The sequence below is a fragment of the Meleagris gallopavo genome, chromosome 3 (assembly GCF_905368555.1).
Source record: "Meleagris gallopavo chromosome 3, MGAL_WU_HG_1.1, whole genome shotgun sequence".
Taxonomy (NCBI): domain Eukaryota; kingdom Metazoa; phylum Chordata; class Aves; order Galliformes; family Phasianidae; genus Meleagris; species Meleagris gallopavo.
In genome coordinates, this window is record NC_139406.1 from 4883733 (window position 1) to 4898719 (window position 14987).

General features: G+C 38.0%; 1 protein-coding gene across 7 annotated transcripts in view; it reads left to right on the forward strand.

Annotated features, from left to right (window-relative positions):
- DCDC2 (doublecortin domain containing 2) overlaps positions 1-14987 on the forward strand; it is a 54684-nt gene that overhangs the window by 24956 nt on the left and 14741 nt on the right. For 6 of the 7 annotated variants that reach the window (XM_085220108.1, XM_085220110.1, XM_085220109.1 and 3 more), the window contains one exon: positions 1339-1528. In XM_085220108.1, the coding sequence (XP_085076234.1) occupies positions 1339-1528 (190 nt within the window). The remainder of the gene's footprint in view (positions 1-1338; positions 1529-14987) is intronic. The other variant, XM_085220107.1, reaches the window with a different exon arrangement.

Consider the following 14987-nt stretch of genomic DNA (forward strand, 5'->3'; position numbering starts at 1 on the left):
AAGAGGCCGAAATACTTCTGCGCCCTCAGTTTTCTTTATATTGAAAGGATAAATGTTGAGTGGTATTGATAAATAAGTGCATGATTAGATGGTAAAGTCTAGGTGGCATTTAAGTAAAATATTTAAAATTGAACTTATCTCTCTATTGTACAAAAACCAGAAGAATCACACAAAATGGAAGAGATTCAAACTTTTGTTCAGGACATCTTTTTCTGAGCAATTTTAATTTTACATAGACGTTGCTTTTAACTTCAGCAGCGAAGTACCCAAGACTCTTGCAGAATGAAAGTCCTTTCTGGTGTGCAAGTTCTAGAATGTCATAAATTGTTCATGCAGCTACAGTAAGTGAAACACTAAAGCAGAGTGTACTTGCCTTCCATGATTTATCAATGTCTGTGACAAAGTGAATGGTTCCAGATGCTGACACGGTTTTCTGTCCTCTGCTTGAGTGCTCTGTTGTTATACTGAGCGTTTTGACAGAACTGGATTAGTAGGAAAATACACATGCCATTTAAATGACAGAATTAGGAGGGTGACATCCCCTGTTGAGAGGCAACGATGGTTCAGTTGTTAATCTCTTCACCCACCTCAGTGTGATGTTAACAGCATTGTAAAGAGCTGCTATATGCAGCTAAGGTTTCTATGATATTTCTTGTGAACAGATTTAGACTGGGGAAAAATATTGTGAATAAAATCTCAGACTACTAGAATTATTGGTATGTCCAGTACCGTATATAAATGTAAGCTGAAAACATCAGGTTCAGGTTTCTGTTGCTTATTCTGAATTCACAACCCAAGAAGCAGGGAGTTGGGTGATTTGCTTGGTGGCGATTCAGAGGTGACATGCTGGCAGACCATTCTGTTCATTTGGTAGTCAGTGCTCCTGCCACATAAAGACTGTCATCCTTTCCCAGCCACTTTTGACATTCAGCAGGTCAGTATCTATTTTGCATTTACACAGGCAGTGAATTATTCACGAGTTACATCTTCACATACGCATAGATGAGATGCACACATACGTGAATGAAATACAGCCATTTATTTATGTGCATGTATAGATTTGCCTAACCATTCTTTCCATCAGATGAAACGTTATTTCCTTGTGTTAACTGTGTTGTTTTCTTCTGTGACTGTTTGAGGAGCTTTTAATTAGTCAGATCATGTAGAAAGTTGATAATACAATTACAGTTTTCCAAATTTAGATATTCTTCAACTGTACTGATTGTAAATTAATACATTTCTTTAACACCTGATTCAATTCCATAGATATTTAAACTTTGGAATAATGTTGAAACTTCTTTATATTCGTCAGTGATGATGATGAACACTTCTTTTCAGGGAAATGATCGGCAGTCTAAATCTACTGTTGGATCCAGTGACCCTGGGGAGACCAGTTCCTCACCTCAGCTTCCAATAGAGAAGGCCAAAAAATGCCATAATCCAGAGGATTCTGTGTCCAGAGGACACAGTTCTAACAAATCTACGAAAGCAAATCAAACAGCTTCCACAAGATTCCTGCAAGGTAATGGTGAGTACTGAGATAAACTCAATCATAGCAGAGTGGCTTTTAATCTCCTGCTAAACCAGTGAAACGCAGAACTAGTACTTTACTTTACTGAAGTAATTTTTGCTTAGAAAAGTCATTAACAGGCCAATTAATATCTTTAAGTAGAAATAAATTATACTTTTCATAACATTTGACGCTGCTTCTAACTGCTGTTTGTGTTCATAATTAAGTGTGCAATAATCACCTGTGGTTTAAAATTTCAGTGTACATCATCCAACATCACTGTGTTTACGTCTGCATTTGAGTTGTAAATTTACTTTTTCAGTTGGAAGAATTTTGTAAATTTGAGTTTGAAAAGAACAGTGCAATATTTTTTTGTATTGTAAGAGCTTTTTTCAGAGTAAGCTTGTTGAATTTTCATTTTGTTTCAGTCTTGAGTCAAATTTTATTTTGTCCTGCTGTTGCTAAGTGGATATAATTTTAGCCAACTGTTTTTCAGTAGTTTTTTTCTTACTGAAGAACGGTGACTGTATTAAAAGGAGTGTGACTACAACTGTTCATCCTTTACAACACATAAAACAGCTCAATAGTTTCTTTCCATTGAAATTATCACGATGTATCCTCAATTTTACAGATTAACTGATGCATGCTAGAAACATTTAAGGGAGCAACTATCAGATCTGACCTCTCAGACAGGGCTGTCAATGGTTAGCTTAATAGTTTTGGGGGCTCAGGGGAAAGCCACTGTATTTAATGTTTATCCACTCCAGATATCTTTGATTATTGATATGTTTTTCATTTAAAAATAAATAAATGCACTGACTTATGCTGGGAAATGCTGGTACGGAATTTTTCATACAGACCTCAAAATCCCTGTGTTCTGATCTAGTCCTGTTCAGTGTACTGAACTGCTCTGTTTAGAGACTTAGCATGTAATCACAGAAGGCTGAGTTTGTCAGGGTCCTTTGGAGGCTATCTAGTCCAACCTCCTGCCCAGAGCAAGTTGTGTGGTACCATGCCCGAGTGGCAAAGCCACCTAGTCTGTAGTTAGGCAGATCTCACTCAAACCTCATACACTAAGAGCAGACAAAGAAGGTTATTTTTTTCTGATTAGTGTCATTAACTTGATTTTCTATATATTTTTTTCCATCCTGAGGATTTTTGTAAAGAAAGTTTTTGCAGATGTTTTCTGGAAGAAAGGAGATCCCTCCTGCCAAGGCAAGAGAGATACCTGTTTTTTGTGGACCTTATATTAGGTTAGAAGGTTTCAGGTAACTTCTTTTGTTTTCCCAAGGGTGGAAAGAGTACTGGAAGCAGTAATAGGTTTCTCTGTCCTTATAGCAGGCAGTACTGAGGAACAAGTCATACTTTGGTAGATAGCAAATTTAGTGAGTTATTTCTCTCTCCATGTTTAGTGCTACCACTTCTCTAGCTTCTGACAGAAATGTTTGGAAATCCTCTGAGTTTATTAAAGAAGTGATTGCTTGCTGTTTCCACTTCAGATTTTCCATACTTTGTGAATCTTCTATGACTAACAGCTATTAAAGGCAGCCAGTTCTCTAGTTTCAGCTAAAGAATGTGTTGAGAGAAGTTTTCATTTCTCTTCTCTTCATCCTTGTTGTATGAAGGCTGCTAGTGGATGTGAGGTTTGATGTGTGTACTGTTTTTCAAGTCTGGACCTAGCTGGTCATGCAGGCAGTTACTGAGGAAGATGATGCTTCTGAGTTGAATTCAGACAACATGGGATGAGAAAGTCCAAGCCTTGCAATGAGTTTCTGATGGAGTGCAATCCCTGCTCTCATGATTTCTGTTGATGAAGAGATGTATGCTAAGCCAGTAAGAACTATTTTCTTTTCCAAGCACAAAAACCAAACCATTTCATCCTCTTGTAAATGTTTAGGTGAATCACCGTGAGCACTGCAGACTTGTGAACTTTTACAGGCTTTATCTTTCTCTAATTAAATTCCCCAGTATTTGTTCACCCAATCAAGTTGGAAAACATTCCAGGAAGCAGTAGCCTGAAGATTGTTATTAAGAGGCTCCTGTCTCAAAGTGATTCTCAGCTCTGTTTGTGTTTTAAGAAGAAGAACATCGTCATTATTTAATTCTTCTAGTTCAGCTTAAATGTACTTATTTGCCACATTTTTCAAAGAACACTCCATGGTGTTTTACTCCCCTCCCCTCTTCTGTCTCTATTTTTTTTCCCTGGTGCTCTGTGTTAAGGTTTTTTGGTTTGTTTTGGTTTTTCCTGTTCAGAAGAGTGAAATTAAAATTTCACATTTTCTGCATTTTGCTTTACAAGACCTTAGGAATGGTAGCTGGTATCCTGCACTTACCATTTCACTTGAGAAGCCATATATAAGTATTTTGAATCTCTTAAATCTTAGTGGATCGCTTACTTCTTAGCAGAACTCTTTTCCTGGGTAAACGGTTCATCACTGTGTAAAACTAAACATTTGAAGGAGGAACGTGGTGTTTTGGAGAGGAATTCCAGTTGTCCCTTTCCTTTTCCAGCCCAGTCTTTCTTTCTTTCCCAGTCATTTTGACTGAAAATTTGTAAGGGAGCACTCTAGGCCACTTAAAATCTTCAACCTTTTCCCACTCTCCCATCTGTGGAAGAAGTACAGAAGTGCTTGCTGCAATAGGTTTTTGTAATAGTTGCTAGCCACATTCTGAAGTAGTGGGTCTCATCATAAGAAAAGGTAATTCAGGCCCTTTACCCAAATCATTTTCTAAATTGTTTGAGATCTATTGGACTGGTAGAGGAACCCAACATTTCGGAAAGAGCTGGTGCTGCTGGCAAAACATTCGCTGTTTCTTTTGACCCACTGAAGCGAGTGATGCGTTTCACCACTTAAAGAGAAGCAGACACGACCCTCTGGAAGAGAATGGTGTTTGAGACACATTGTTGGAGATGAGGCTGAGCTGAGCAGACAAGCTACCAGTGTCAAATTGTTTGCATTTTCATAATCACTTTGTTAACCCAGCCAAACCTGAAGGCACTACACTCAGTGCAATTTCTTTTTGTTGTGTTTTGAAGCATTGTAGATTGGGTAACTTACCTGGTGGCAAAATCTAAAAAGAAAGGAATCCATAATGTACTTGACAACATTCTTCTTGAGATGACAGCACACAAAAACTTTTTTTATGTGCTGATGTTGTGAAAAAGGCACAAAAATAAACTATTTTTTAGGGATATAGTTTAGGTACCAGAAAAAAAAATAAATCAATTGCATCATTAACATTAGGCAATAAAATGCACCTCTAAGATTGTTAGAGCTACCTAACACTAATGACTTTGAAATTAAGTGCTTTAATGTGCGTAGAGCACATTCCCATGGAATTCAAGAACATCATTCAGACAGATAGGAAATGTCTATGTTTATCAACATCCTTCTCCTTATGAGATGATATCCGGAGATAACATTTCTTTTCTAAAAAATAATATGGTGAGAATATTACAAGTGGATCTATTCTTGAGTGATCTACTAACAGTAGATTGTGAGTTCTCAAGTAAGAACTTTCTTAGGTGTATGCATGCAGAAAGATTTTTTTCTTCCTCTGTTGAACCCTAGGAATCCACAAGAGGAGTCAATACATTATTCCATGCTTGGTAGCCAACATCTACTACTTTGTTTTAGTTTTCATTGTTGTTTTTTTTTTTTTTCCAGTGAAAATGAATAGCAAGCCTTTTTTCACATAGTCAAAAGTACTAGGAAAAAAACATCTCCATGTGTAATACAAAGTATTCTTATACTACTTTTGAATATTTTTGTCAGTATTTGTCTGTTTGTGAGAGTCTCCGGCATTTGGAGGCAAAATACAAGGAAGGAGCACAACTTCCTCAGAGCAAAGGTCTTTTCACACAACTCTGACCCTGCCTGGATTTCCAGTGTAGTCAAAACATAGGCAGTTTGTAGGGATGCAGTTTAATGAGCATGTACCACAATGCCCTCAAACTGTCATTGTCTCTGCAACTGTTATCTGTCTCCTGATTCTTGTTTTGCTTTTTTTTGTTGTTGTTGTTTTTTTTTCTTTTTCTGATGGTTTTCATGCTTCAAGATGGAGTGATCTGAAGCTTGGCCAGCAAGTCTGTGGGAGCTGGAAGCTGATAGACTGGAGTGTTGCAATTTCTGTATCCTCCTGCTCAGCCAAAGTCTCTGTGTCAAAAATTTCCCTTGACAGATAGTGCCCTGGTGTTCTCTCAGCTTAATGCTGAACCATAAAAATACAGGGTTGCAGAGATCAGCACTACACCGTATTTCTGTTCTCTATTATTTGGAATGGTTGAACTGCTATTTGTTTGTTGTTTTTTTTTTTGTGATGATGTCAAACTTACTGCTGAAGACGTTATTTTGTGCCTGGTTTATATCAAATTTCCCAATTTATGTTTTACTAGTTGGATGTTTTTTTCATTCACAGAACCACATGTTGTGTTAAATATAGCACAGAAACTTTATTAACTACGTCCACCGAGTCATCTTTCTGTAGATGGGACATGGGAAGTTCTTAGTTGTTTGATTTAATACATATTTTGGAACAGAGATAGGTGGTGAACTTGTCCCCTTCAAAAACTTTCCTTGGAAAACCTCATCAGAGCATCGTGAGCCCACAGACTACAACTCTGGCAGTGGTGGAAAATGAATAGATGTATCAAAGTAGGCAAAATTTGAAACACACTGCCCTTGTTCAAAATTGGTACTGCTTTATATGGCACATCGTATGAGAGTCGCCTGGCTCCATTTTGACATGCAGTCCTTTCTTTTCCAGAAAGAATTATGAAGTAATGCAGTGTCATTACAAATTTTCTTCCTAACCAAGGAAACAAAACAGTTTGCCTCTTTTAAGCAGGCCAGGATATTACTGGCTTTTCTGCCTGCTTCTTTTGACATACTGAGGCGATTGCTGGCAAACCAGTGGAGCAGGGCAGAAAAAAAATGTCAAAAATATGCAAACACAGAAAATATTTTCATATCCATTTGATCTAATGTGTCTGTCACACAGCCTGTTGTTCTTGCCCTAAGAGGCTCTTTGGCTTTAACCTACCTGAACATCTGCCAGAGCCATCTGAATGTACTTGCCACCTCCTTGAAAAAGAAACAAACAAACAAAAAATCCCAGAACAAATGTGAGGATCATTTATTTATCACAACATTTGAAGTGTTCTTTGGAATATATGCATTCTTATACATATCAGATCAGGCTCACAAGGTTGCATATTTAGTGGTATCACAGAATCACAGAATGGCTGAGGTTGGAAGGAACCTCTGGGTCCATATGGTTCAACCCCTTATCCAGCAAGGACATCCAGAGCAGGGTGTCCAGGTCCATGTCCTTCCAGGTGGCTGCTGGTGATCTCCAAGGATGAGACTCCACAATCTTGATTTTCCAATCAAAAAGGAAGAAGAATTAACTAAGATCATGTAGTCCAACCATCACCATCACCACCATGCCCACTAAACCATGTCACTCAGTGCAACATCCACTGTTTTATTGAAACTCTCCAGACATGGTGACAACCACCTCCCTGGGCAGCCTGTTCCACTCACCACTGTTTCTGAGAAGAATTTTTTTCCTAATATACAACTGAACCTCTCCTGGTGCAAAGTCATTACCTCTTGTCCTAGCTATTTACTTGGGAAAACAGGCTGACTTCCCACATACTATAAGGTGTTCTGTAGCACCCATGGCAGCTTTTGTGACTGAACTGTTGCCACTCTTTCTCTCTTTATCAGGATGACCTCTGCAGCATTCTCCATCTACCTTGCTTTGTTCCCTTCCTCTTACCCTCCTACTCTTTGTTACCTTTCATTGTTCTTCCATCTAGACTTTCCACTCTTTTTCCAGTTATCTTCTGACACTTCTTCTTCCTTCTTGGGTCTACATGGCTCTTCCTTCATTTTGTCTGACTTATTCTGTTTTCTTTACATGCTGTTTCTTGGGCTTTCACCAAGTAGTCCTTTCTGTCTCACGCTGCTTCACCAGGATGCTGGAAATGAGTTCAATTCTCATTTCTGTCCCAGCTTTTCTGTTTGACTTTGAACAGTTGCTTGGGCCTAGATATATTCTACTGTCAGTGAAGAGCAACGAGGAGAGATGTGTAACAGGAGCTACTTCAGCCTTCCTAAGTGGATACTACTTCTGAAATTCCATTTGTGGGGCTGAGTGTATGTCACCGAGCAGCTGTAGAAATGCTTGTATTGCCAAAGCTCTGGTGGAATTGATGAATAGGGGATGAAAAGAAAGACAAAACCTCTTCTAGTTTACCTCTCTATCTGGTTATCCTTCTTTGATCAGGCTGGGAGCAAAGAGGGACGTGCTGTCCACTTTTGGCTGTTTTATCCTCCTTTTTTACTCAACAATGTGTAACTTTGCAATAGGTAGTGACATGTGCTGTGATTTTGAAGAGTGGTCTGGCCAAGAGGCTGCATCAGCTGTATGCCAGATTTCTCTATAGAGTAACTTCCAAGCTTAAAAAGGTTTTGTTTTTTTTTTATTTTACAGAAGTCATAATTCATAGCTTTGTACCTTTCTTTTATAGCTCCAAGTCATTATTTGTGTGTGAAATATAACTTTCTTCTGATTAATACAGTTTTATTCTTTTTAACTTATCCATTAAATGTGTGTTCCAAAGCCCTTAAAAAAAGCTGTTGTTTGTACACTTAGTGGTTGATTTATGGATTTTGAGTTTTTAAAGTGAAAGTAATTTTCTGCACAATTGCTGGGTGTTTTGTATTAAAATAATGAAAGTGAGGCAAGAACTCACAAGGGCAAAGAATGATGTAGTTTTGCAGTTTAAGTATTTGTTAGAAGCTAATGTGAATGCTGTGCTACAACTATGAAACAAGAATAGAATCAGAGTTGTAGAATGTCTTGGGTGGGAAGGGACCTTAAAGATCATTTAGTTCCAAGGACCCACAAAGATCATTGATGGGGATGACTCAAATTTAAAGTAACATCATTAAGAGCATTATCCAAATGCTTTTTATACAAAAACAATCATAGGGCATAAATCATCTCTCTAGGAAGCCTGTTCCAGTGTCTGAATACCCTTTCAGGTATCTGGTCTGAGCTCTAGTGTGGCTTTGTGCCATTTCCACTCATCCCTTCACTAGATGCCAGGGGATAGAAGAACACCTTCCCCTAATCTTTAACTCAGTTTTAAGAGGAAATCTGCATAGAACATCAGGTATGGCATCTGCTTGGGGTATCATTCTCTAAACTTCTTTCAGTAAAATTCTGAACTTTTCAAAGAGTATACATCTGGACTGCTGAATATCAACTGTGCACTGTGGGCTAGAACTGTTACTGTTCATGTTGCTCAGCTGAGAGCCTTGCTGGTATAAGAGCTATCTTTAGTTAAACAAGGATGAATAGGTCTGATCATTGCTGCTTTGCTGCCAATGCAGATAATAACTGTGCTGAGGAAAGAGAGGTCATTCTGTTTCTTATTTGCAGAGATTTTACAGGGTCTGGAGGCTAATTATTTGCACGACAGGAGATAAAATAGGTAAGCCATGCTGCTTAACTCACTGAGGGGTGGAATATAGGTTTACTGAACGCTCCACTTGGAGTGGCTGGAATAGGATAGACTTTTCAGGGCTTTGCATTTGCTTTGTACAGTATAAGCCATGCTCGGGAGAATGTTGACTTTAAGATTGAAGTCAGAATTCAAAAGGCTGGTGCTAAGCAGTAGTTGCTTTATCAATTTCAAAATGTAAAGGACCATAATGATGTGTCCTTTAAATAAATGAATAAATTAAGTGCTTAGAAACAAAGAGAATAGATGAGGTTAACAATCAAAGTAGGGAAAAGGAAGAAAAAGCCTTATACTATGACACACAATTTCTTTATTTTCTGTATTTGTATAAAGAGGAATGAGTTGTTAAAGCTGTAGCAGAAATGCTGTCACAGCCTGAAGCAGTGATGGAGCACCTGGTGGGAAGGCAGGCCCACCCAGGGGAGCTCAGGTGCAAGCAGTGCACATGAGTGAGTGGAAGGGGTGGAGCCAGGATCTACTCCTTCCCAGACCTCATTTAAAGGTTGGCCATGGAGGCAGGGGGTGTCTCTTGCTGAAGATTCCTGCTTACCTGAGGCCTTCTAAAGGTAAGCAGCTCTTTTCCTTTGTTTCTGAGGCTGTAGCTTTTGGGGCTTATTCTCATGTGCTGCAGCCAAAGACTTTACCATCTTGCTATTATTGTGATGCTTTCCATCCCGTTCTAGCATTACACTGACTAAGGCAGCTTTTCCTTTGCTTTACCATTACCACACTTTCTATCAGTAAATGGGACTGCATCATAAGCATTAAAGCTCTAGGAGTACCTTTTGTAGACTCTGTTATGATATTCAGATGCTAGCAATTGGTAATAGTGTGATATCCCCTTAGAAATGGGGTTTTTCCTGCATAGGAAAAAATAGATTCTTTGAAGCTTGCAGCTGCGATAGTATCAGGTGAAGAAAAACAATTTTTCATTGTCTCACTAGTATCATGTGTATATTGCTTCCAGTTTCTTTTTAGTTCTTTTTTACTGATGGCAGAAGTCACAGGCACGCACATACAAGCCTGTCACCAGAGTGACAGTATTTTGTTAGAGACAGTGATACTTCAAAAGAATTTTGTTCCCTTCTTCTTTTTTATTATTATTATTATTATTATTATTATTATGAAGGCATATGTCCTCTCTGTTCCTAATATCAATCAATTCAATTTAAAGAGCCACAGATATATTTTTAAGACTTGTTTTTAATTTAGCAACATTTTTATGAGGCAGTCCTTGTGGAAAGTCACATTAATTATTATTATTTTTTTTTAACAATCACATAAACTTTCTTGCTTATACATAGAGCATGCAGTTAGTAAGCACTTCTGATTTACATAAAATATTCAGGGCAGGCTATTGTTACAGTGATTTTTTTTTTTTTTAATATCTTCTTCAATCAGTTTCAAATTTGTAATGCAGTGAGTATATAAATAATTTGTGCTGCAATAAATGTTTTAGAGATTATTCTGGTTAGGTAAGGAATTTACATAAGAGCCATTAATTTCTATGTTTAATTATTTAAAACATATAGATTACTTATGAGTTAGTTCAATGTATAATTTAATTACTATTTAATAAATCAAATTTTCCTGTTAGAGGGTACAAAAAACTCAGCTGAAATAATGAGTGACATGTGGCACAAAGGTTTGCTCAAGTTATATGTGCATCAATTCATTGTTTCTTTCTGTACATACTGAACTGAATACAGTGGATGTCTATGTATTTAGACAACTGATAGCATATATCACAAAGTGGTGTTAGCCAAAATGTTTTGGAGATTTCAGTTTTGCCATAGCAGATTAATCTGTTGCGTGCTTCCCAAGGGGTTAGGCAGATATGTGAATAATAAACTTTCCTGATCAGTCAGTGGTGGGCTCTCTTTCATATAATTGAATTCTCAGGTGCTGCAAAGCCAGCATAGCTGACATGGGTAGGGGGACAGGACAGGAAAAGAATCTAAATGCAAAGATCCTTGGCTGTTAGAGCTTGTACCTTCTGTTGTTTTTGCTTTATTTTCCTGCTTAAAGAAAAATACAGTAGGCATCAGCATTTTAACAGTCCTATCATCTGACTTAGGGTAGCTTGAGTTGGCTCACTGTTGGGTTTTTTTTTCTTTAGCATTAGCCACATCTCTTGAGGTAGAGCCATTATCAAGCTCCTGGTGTTCCCTTTCCCAGTAATGGTCACAAGGCTTTGGGGAATTCAGAGCTTGAAGCAGTCTAGATTCTCTTAAAATTCCATAGGTCTTTCTTCCTAATTATGAAGCTGAAGAAGAGGTAAAGTGGAACCGTTGAAGAAGCTCCATAGAAAAGCACTTGCAATTAAAGTTTTTGTTCACTTCCTCCAGCTTGAAGCCAAAAACAATACTCCAAGAACTTCCATTAGCCTCTGCAAATCTCCTCTCTCCATTAGACTGCTCTTCTTTTTTCTTCTTGTGATCCATTCTGTGCCCTTCTGTGGATCCTTCTTTCTCCTATCCTGAATTGCTGAACAGGACCCTGCTTTAAAATAATCAGCTAATAGGAGATGACACTGTTGTATGTTTAAGATACTTTACTCTACATGAAACAAAAACAAAGATAATTAATGACTCAAGGTGGTCTGTTTTTACACAGTGGCAAAACCTTAAAAATTTCAATATTTTCTGGTTGTCTGGACACAGAATTACAGAATGCTTGAGGCTGGCAGAAGCCTCCACAAGTCATCTGATCTAATTGCCCTGTTCAATTAGGGACATGTAGAACAGGTTTCCCAGGACCATGTCCAGATAGAATGAAAAATATCCTTATAGAAGATCAGGAGCCTTTCAGTAAAATTTTGCTCCACCTTTTGAGTGAAGCAGTGTTTAGTGTGGCATGGAGAACCAAGAACATAGCTGGAAATAAGCCCTCTGACTTGTACTTGCTAGCAGGCAAAGCAGTACAGTGACATTTTGGATCTTATAGTGTCCTTTAGTCCTTTGCTACTGTCATCTTCTACTCAACTTGGAGCAGAGTGATAGAGTACCACAACTTGACTGTAAGGTGTGGACCTATCTTCTATTCCTACCACTACTTAGAGCTTTTTTGCCTCAATGTGTCCAGGACACTGACAGTGTCCATCTCTATCTTAGACATTTCTCGTTAGTTTGGGGCATGGTAAGTCAGAACTCGCTCTTGCATGAGGAGTGTGTCTAATCTACAATACTTTAGGAACTATTTTGGGTAGACATGAATGTTTCATCTAATGGAAGTGCTGGGAGTTCTCTTTTTAGTGACATACAGTACTCTGTTAGTAGAGATTGCAATGTCAGTTCATAACACTATAGAATGAAGACTTACAAAACTGTTATTTTGGAAACCACTATAAATTGCATGAAATGTCTTGTTTTTCTTTCCCTTAGAGTAGTGTGTAGAAACTGACTGATGATTTGGAGACAGGGATACGAAAGATTGCATCAGTAAGATTTTTTTTTTTTTGCTGAACTTTTTCCTAAACCACAAAGCATTTCTGAAATATTGCTTATAAAACGATGCAAAAAATACCCCACATAATATATTTGCTTGTGAGGACCTGAATAACTCATGGCATGGGTAATAGTGATTAATGAGGTCTGCAAACTGCTGCTGACAAGATCTTGCACAGAAACACAGGAGCAGGGAATACGTTGGCCTTTCATTAGCTGCCTGCCTCCACGTTTTTTTTTAATTTGCATGCAAAAAGTGTAAATATTTGTCTGATACAGAGTAGCAGTGTTAACAATGTTTATTTTTTGAAGATATTTTCTTGATGCTGCCTTTAATCGCATTAAATGTTTATATATTATTCTACAAATTTCTATTTATTTTCACTTCTAATACAAAAATACAAGACAAATGTGTTCTAATGTATGCCTAATTAAATTCTTGTCATTTTCTTTAGGATTTTGGACTTGTTCCACTCTTAAACTTTCCTGCTTTTCAGCTAATGTCATTTTTCTTCACTTGTTTTGATGCAATTCAGACCCAAGAACTTTTTTCTCCTTCCCTTGTTATTGATGGTACATATGTTTTGGATGTTTTTCTTCTATACTCTAATGTTTGCACAGAGATAAATAATTCAGTTCTTTCAGTAATGATTTTCTTAGATCCTCAGACTTTTTTTTTTTCCTTTTCTGAAACTAACTACTGATATCTTCTGTTGAATGGATTTGAAAAATGGTCTTTTAACTACTGTTTTTCCTGGAGACCACAGCTGTTTTGAAAATGATCTGATTTCTCACTTCACCTGGAAACACTGTCCTTGAAGATCTTGTAATTTCTCTGATGCTGTTCTCTTCCATTGCAGCGTTCAATTCAGTTTTAGCATCTTCCACCAGCAGCCCTGTTAAAAAGCAAGAATTATTTTAGAGTGTTCTCCATGCAAGACTTTGGTGTCCTGGAGAGGTGACAGAAGATTCTGTAGGACTCTTCAACAAGCATCTTTTAATTATGGCCATCTTTTCCTTGCAGGACACACCTGCCAGCCCTGTTTTTACCTTTGATTCCTCCTCTGGATGCTTTCAAGGAGCTTAACTCTCCTTTTATACTGTATACGCAGTGTTAAGGTTTGCCCCTTGGCTGCCAGGCACACAGCTGGCTCACACAGAGCCTGTTGTCACTTGTACCCCCTAATCCCTCTGCTGAGCTGCTCTTCAGCCATTCATCTCCGTCTGTGCCTTTGACCAGTATGGCTCCATCCAGGTACAGAACCTGGTATTTGTTCTTGTTCAATTTCAACCTGTTACTGATAGGTCAGTGCTCCATTCTGCCTAGCTCCTCTGCAAAGCTTCTCATCTTTCAAGACAGTTAACAGCACCTCCTGGTTTAAATTGTCAGCAAGTTTACTAAGGATGCGTTCCACTCCTGCGTCCAGGTAGTTGGAAAAGTTGTTGACCAGAACTGGCCACAAGCTTAAGCCCTGGAATACTCTATTAGTAGCTGGCTGCCAACAACTCTTCAAACTATACCAATCAATCAGTTCTTCACTCAGTGTACCATGCACCTCTTCATCTCACAATTAGAAAATATGTCCAGAAGGATTCTGTAAAGGACAGTATCAAAAGTCTTACTGAAATCCAGACAAACCACATCCACCATCTTCTCTGCATGCACTAAGCAGGCTATCTTAACATGAAAGATTTCAGATTACTGAGACAGGACTTTTCTTTCCTGAATCCGTATTGGATGGGCCCAATGATTTTGTTATTCTTTAAGCATTTTTTCAATGGCACCCAGGATAATCTTTCTATAATATAAGGTAAGAACAACAGAACTTTGCCTCCTAGAGAGCTCACAAAAATGAAAATGTGAAATGTATGGATCGCTTGTAATGATATCACGTGCATTTTGTTTCTTTTCTGGACATTGTTATCAGTGCATCACTGATTCACATGTGTTTTGTTACTTCTCTGGACATCTGCAAAGGGTAATGAAACACATGCATGTAGATAGTCGAAGGTTTACCATGCTACCACCAAATATGAGATGTTCTTTGTTGTCTCTGATCAAACATAGAATAGTAGGTGAATTATTTTTAATTATCCCTCCAAAAAAGAAAAAAAAAAAAGAAAAGAAAGAAATGAAGAAAATACTTATTTCTCTATTGATTATGACAGTAGGAAGAAGGATCTTTTCAAGATGCTTAGGATAAGAATCCAACCTGTAATACTAAGAACATTGTAGTATGCTGCACACTGGTGCTTTCAGAGTACAAGTATGGGCTGGGCAAAGAAGTTCCAGCAGAACTGACTCCCAGCTACCCAGGCTGTTCTGTCCATCACAAAATCTCTTCCCATAATCTGCAGCCAGCACTACCAGTATGGAATGAAGTTGTGGATATTTCTGACAATATCTTTGCTTTCTGATGCTATGGTCAGTGACTGTTTTCAGTGATATTTCTATCTCTGAATTTTGTTCCAAGGATTAATTTTTCCCTTTTCA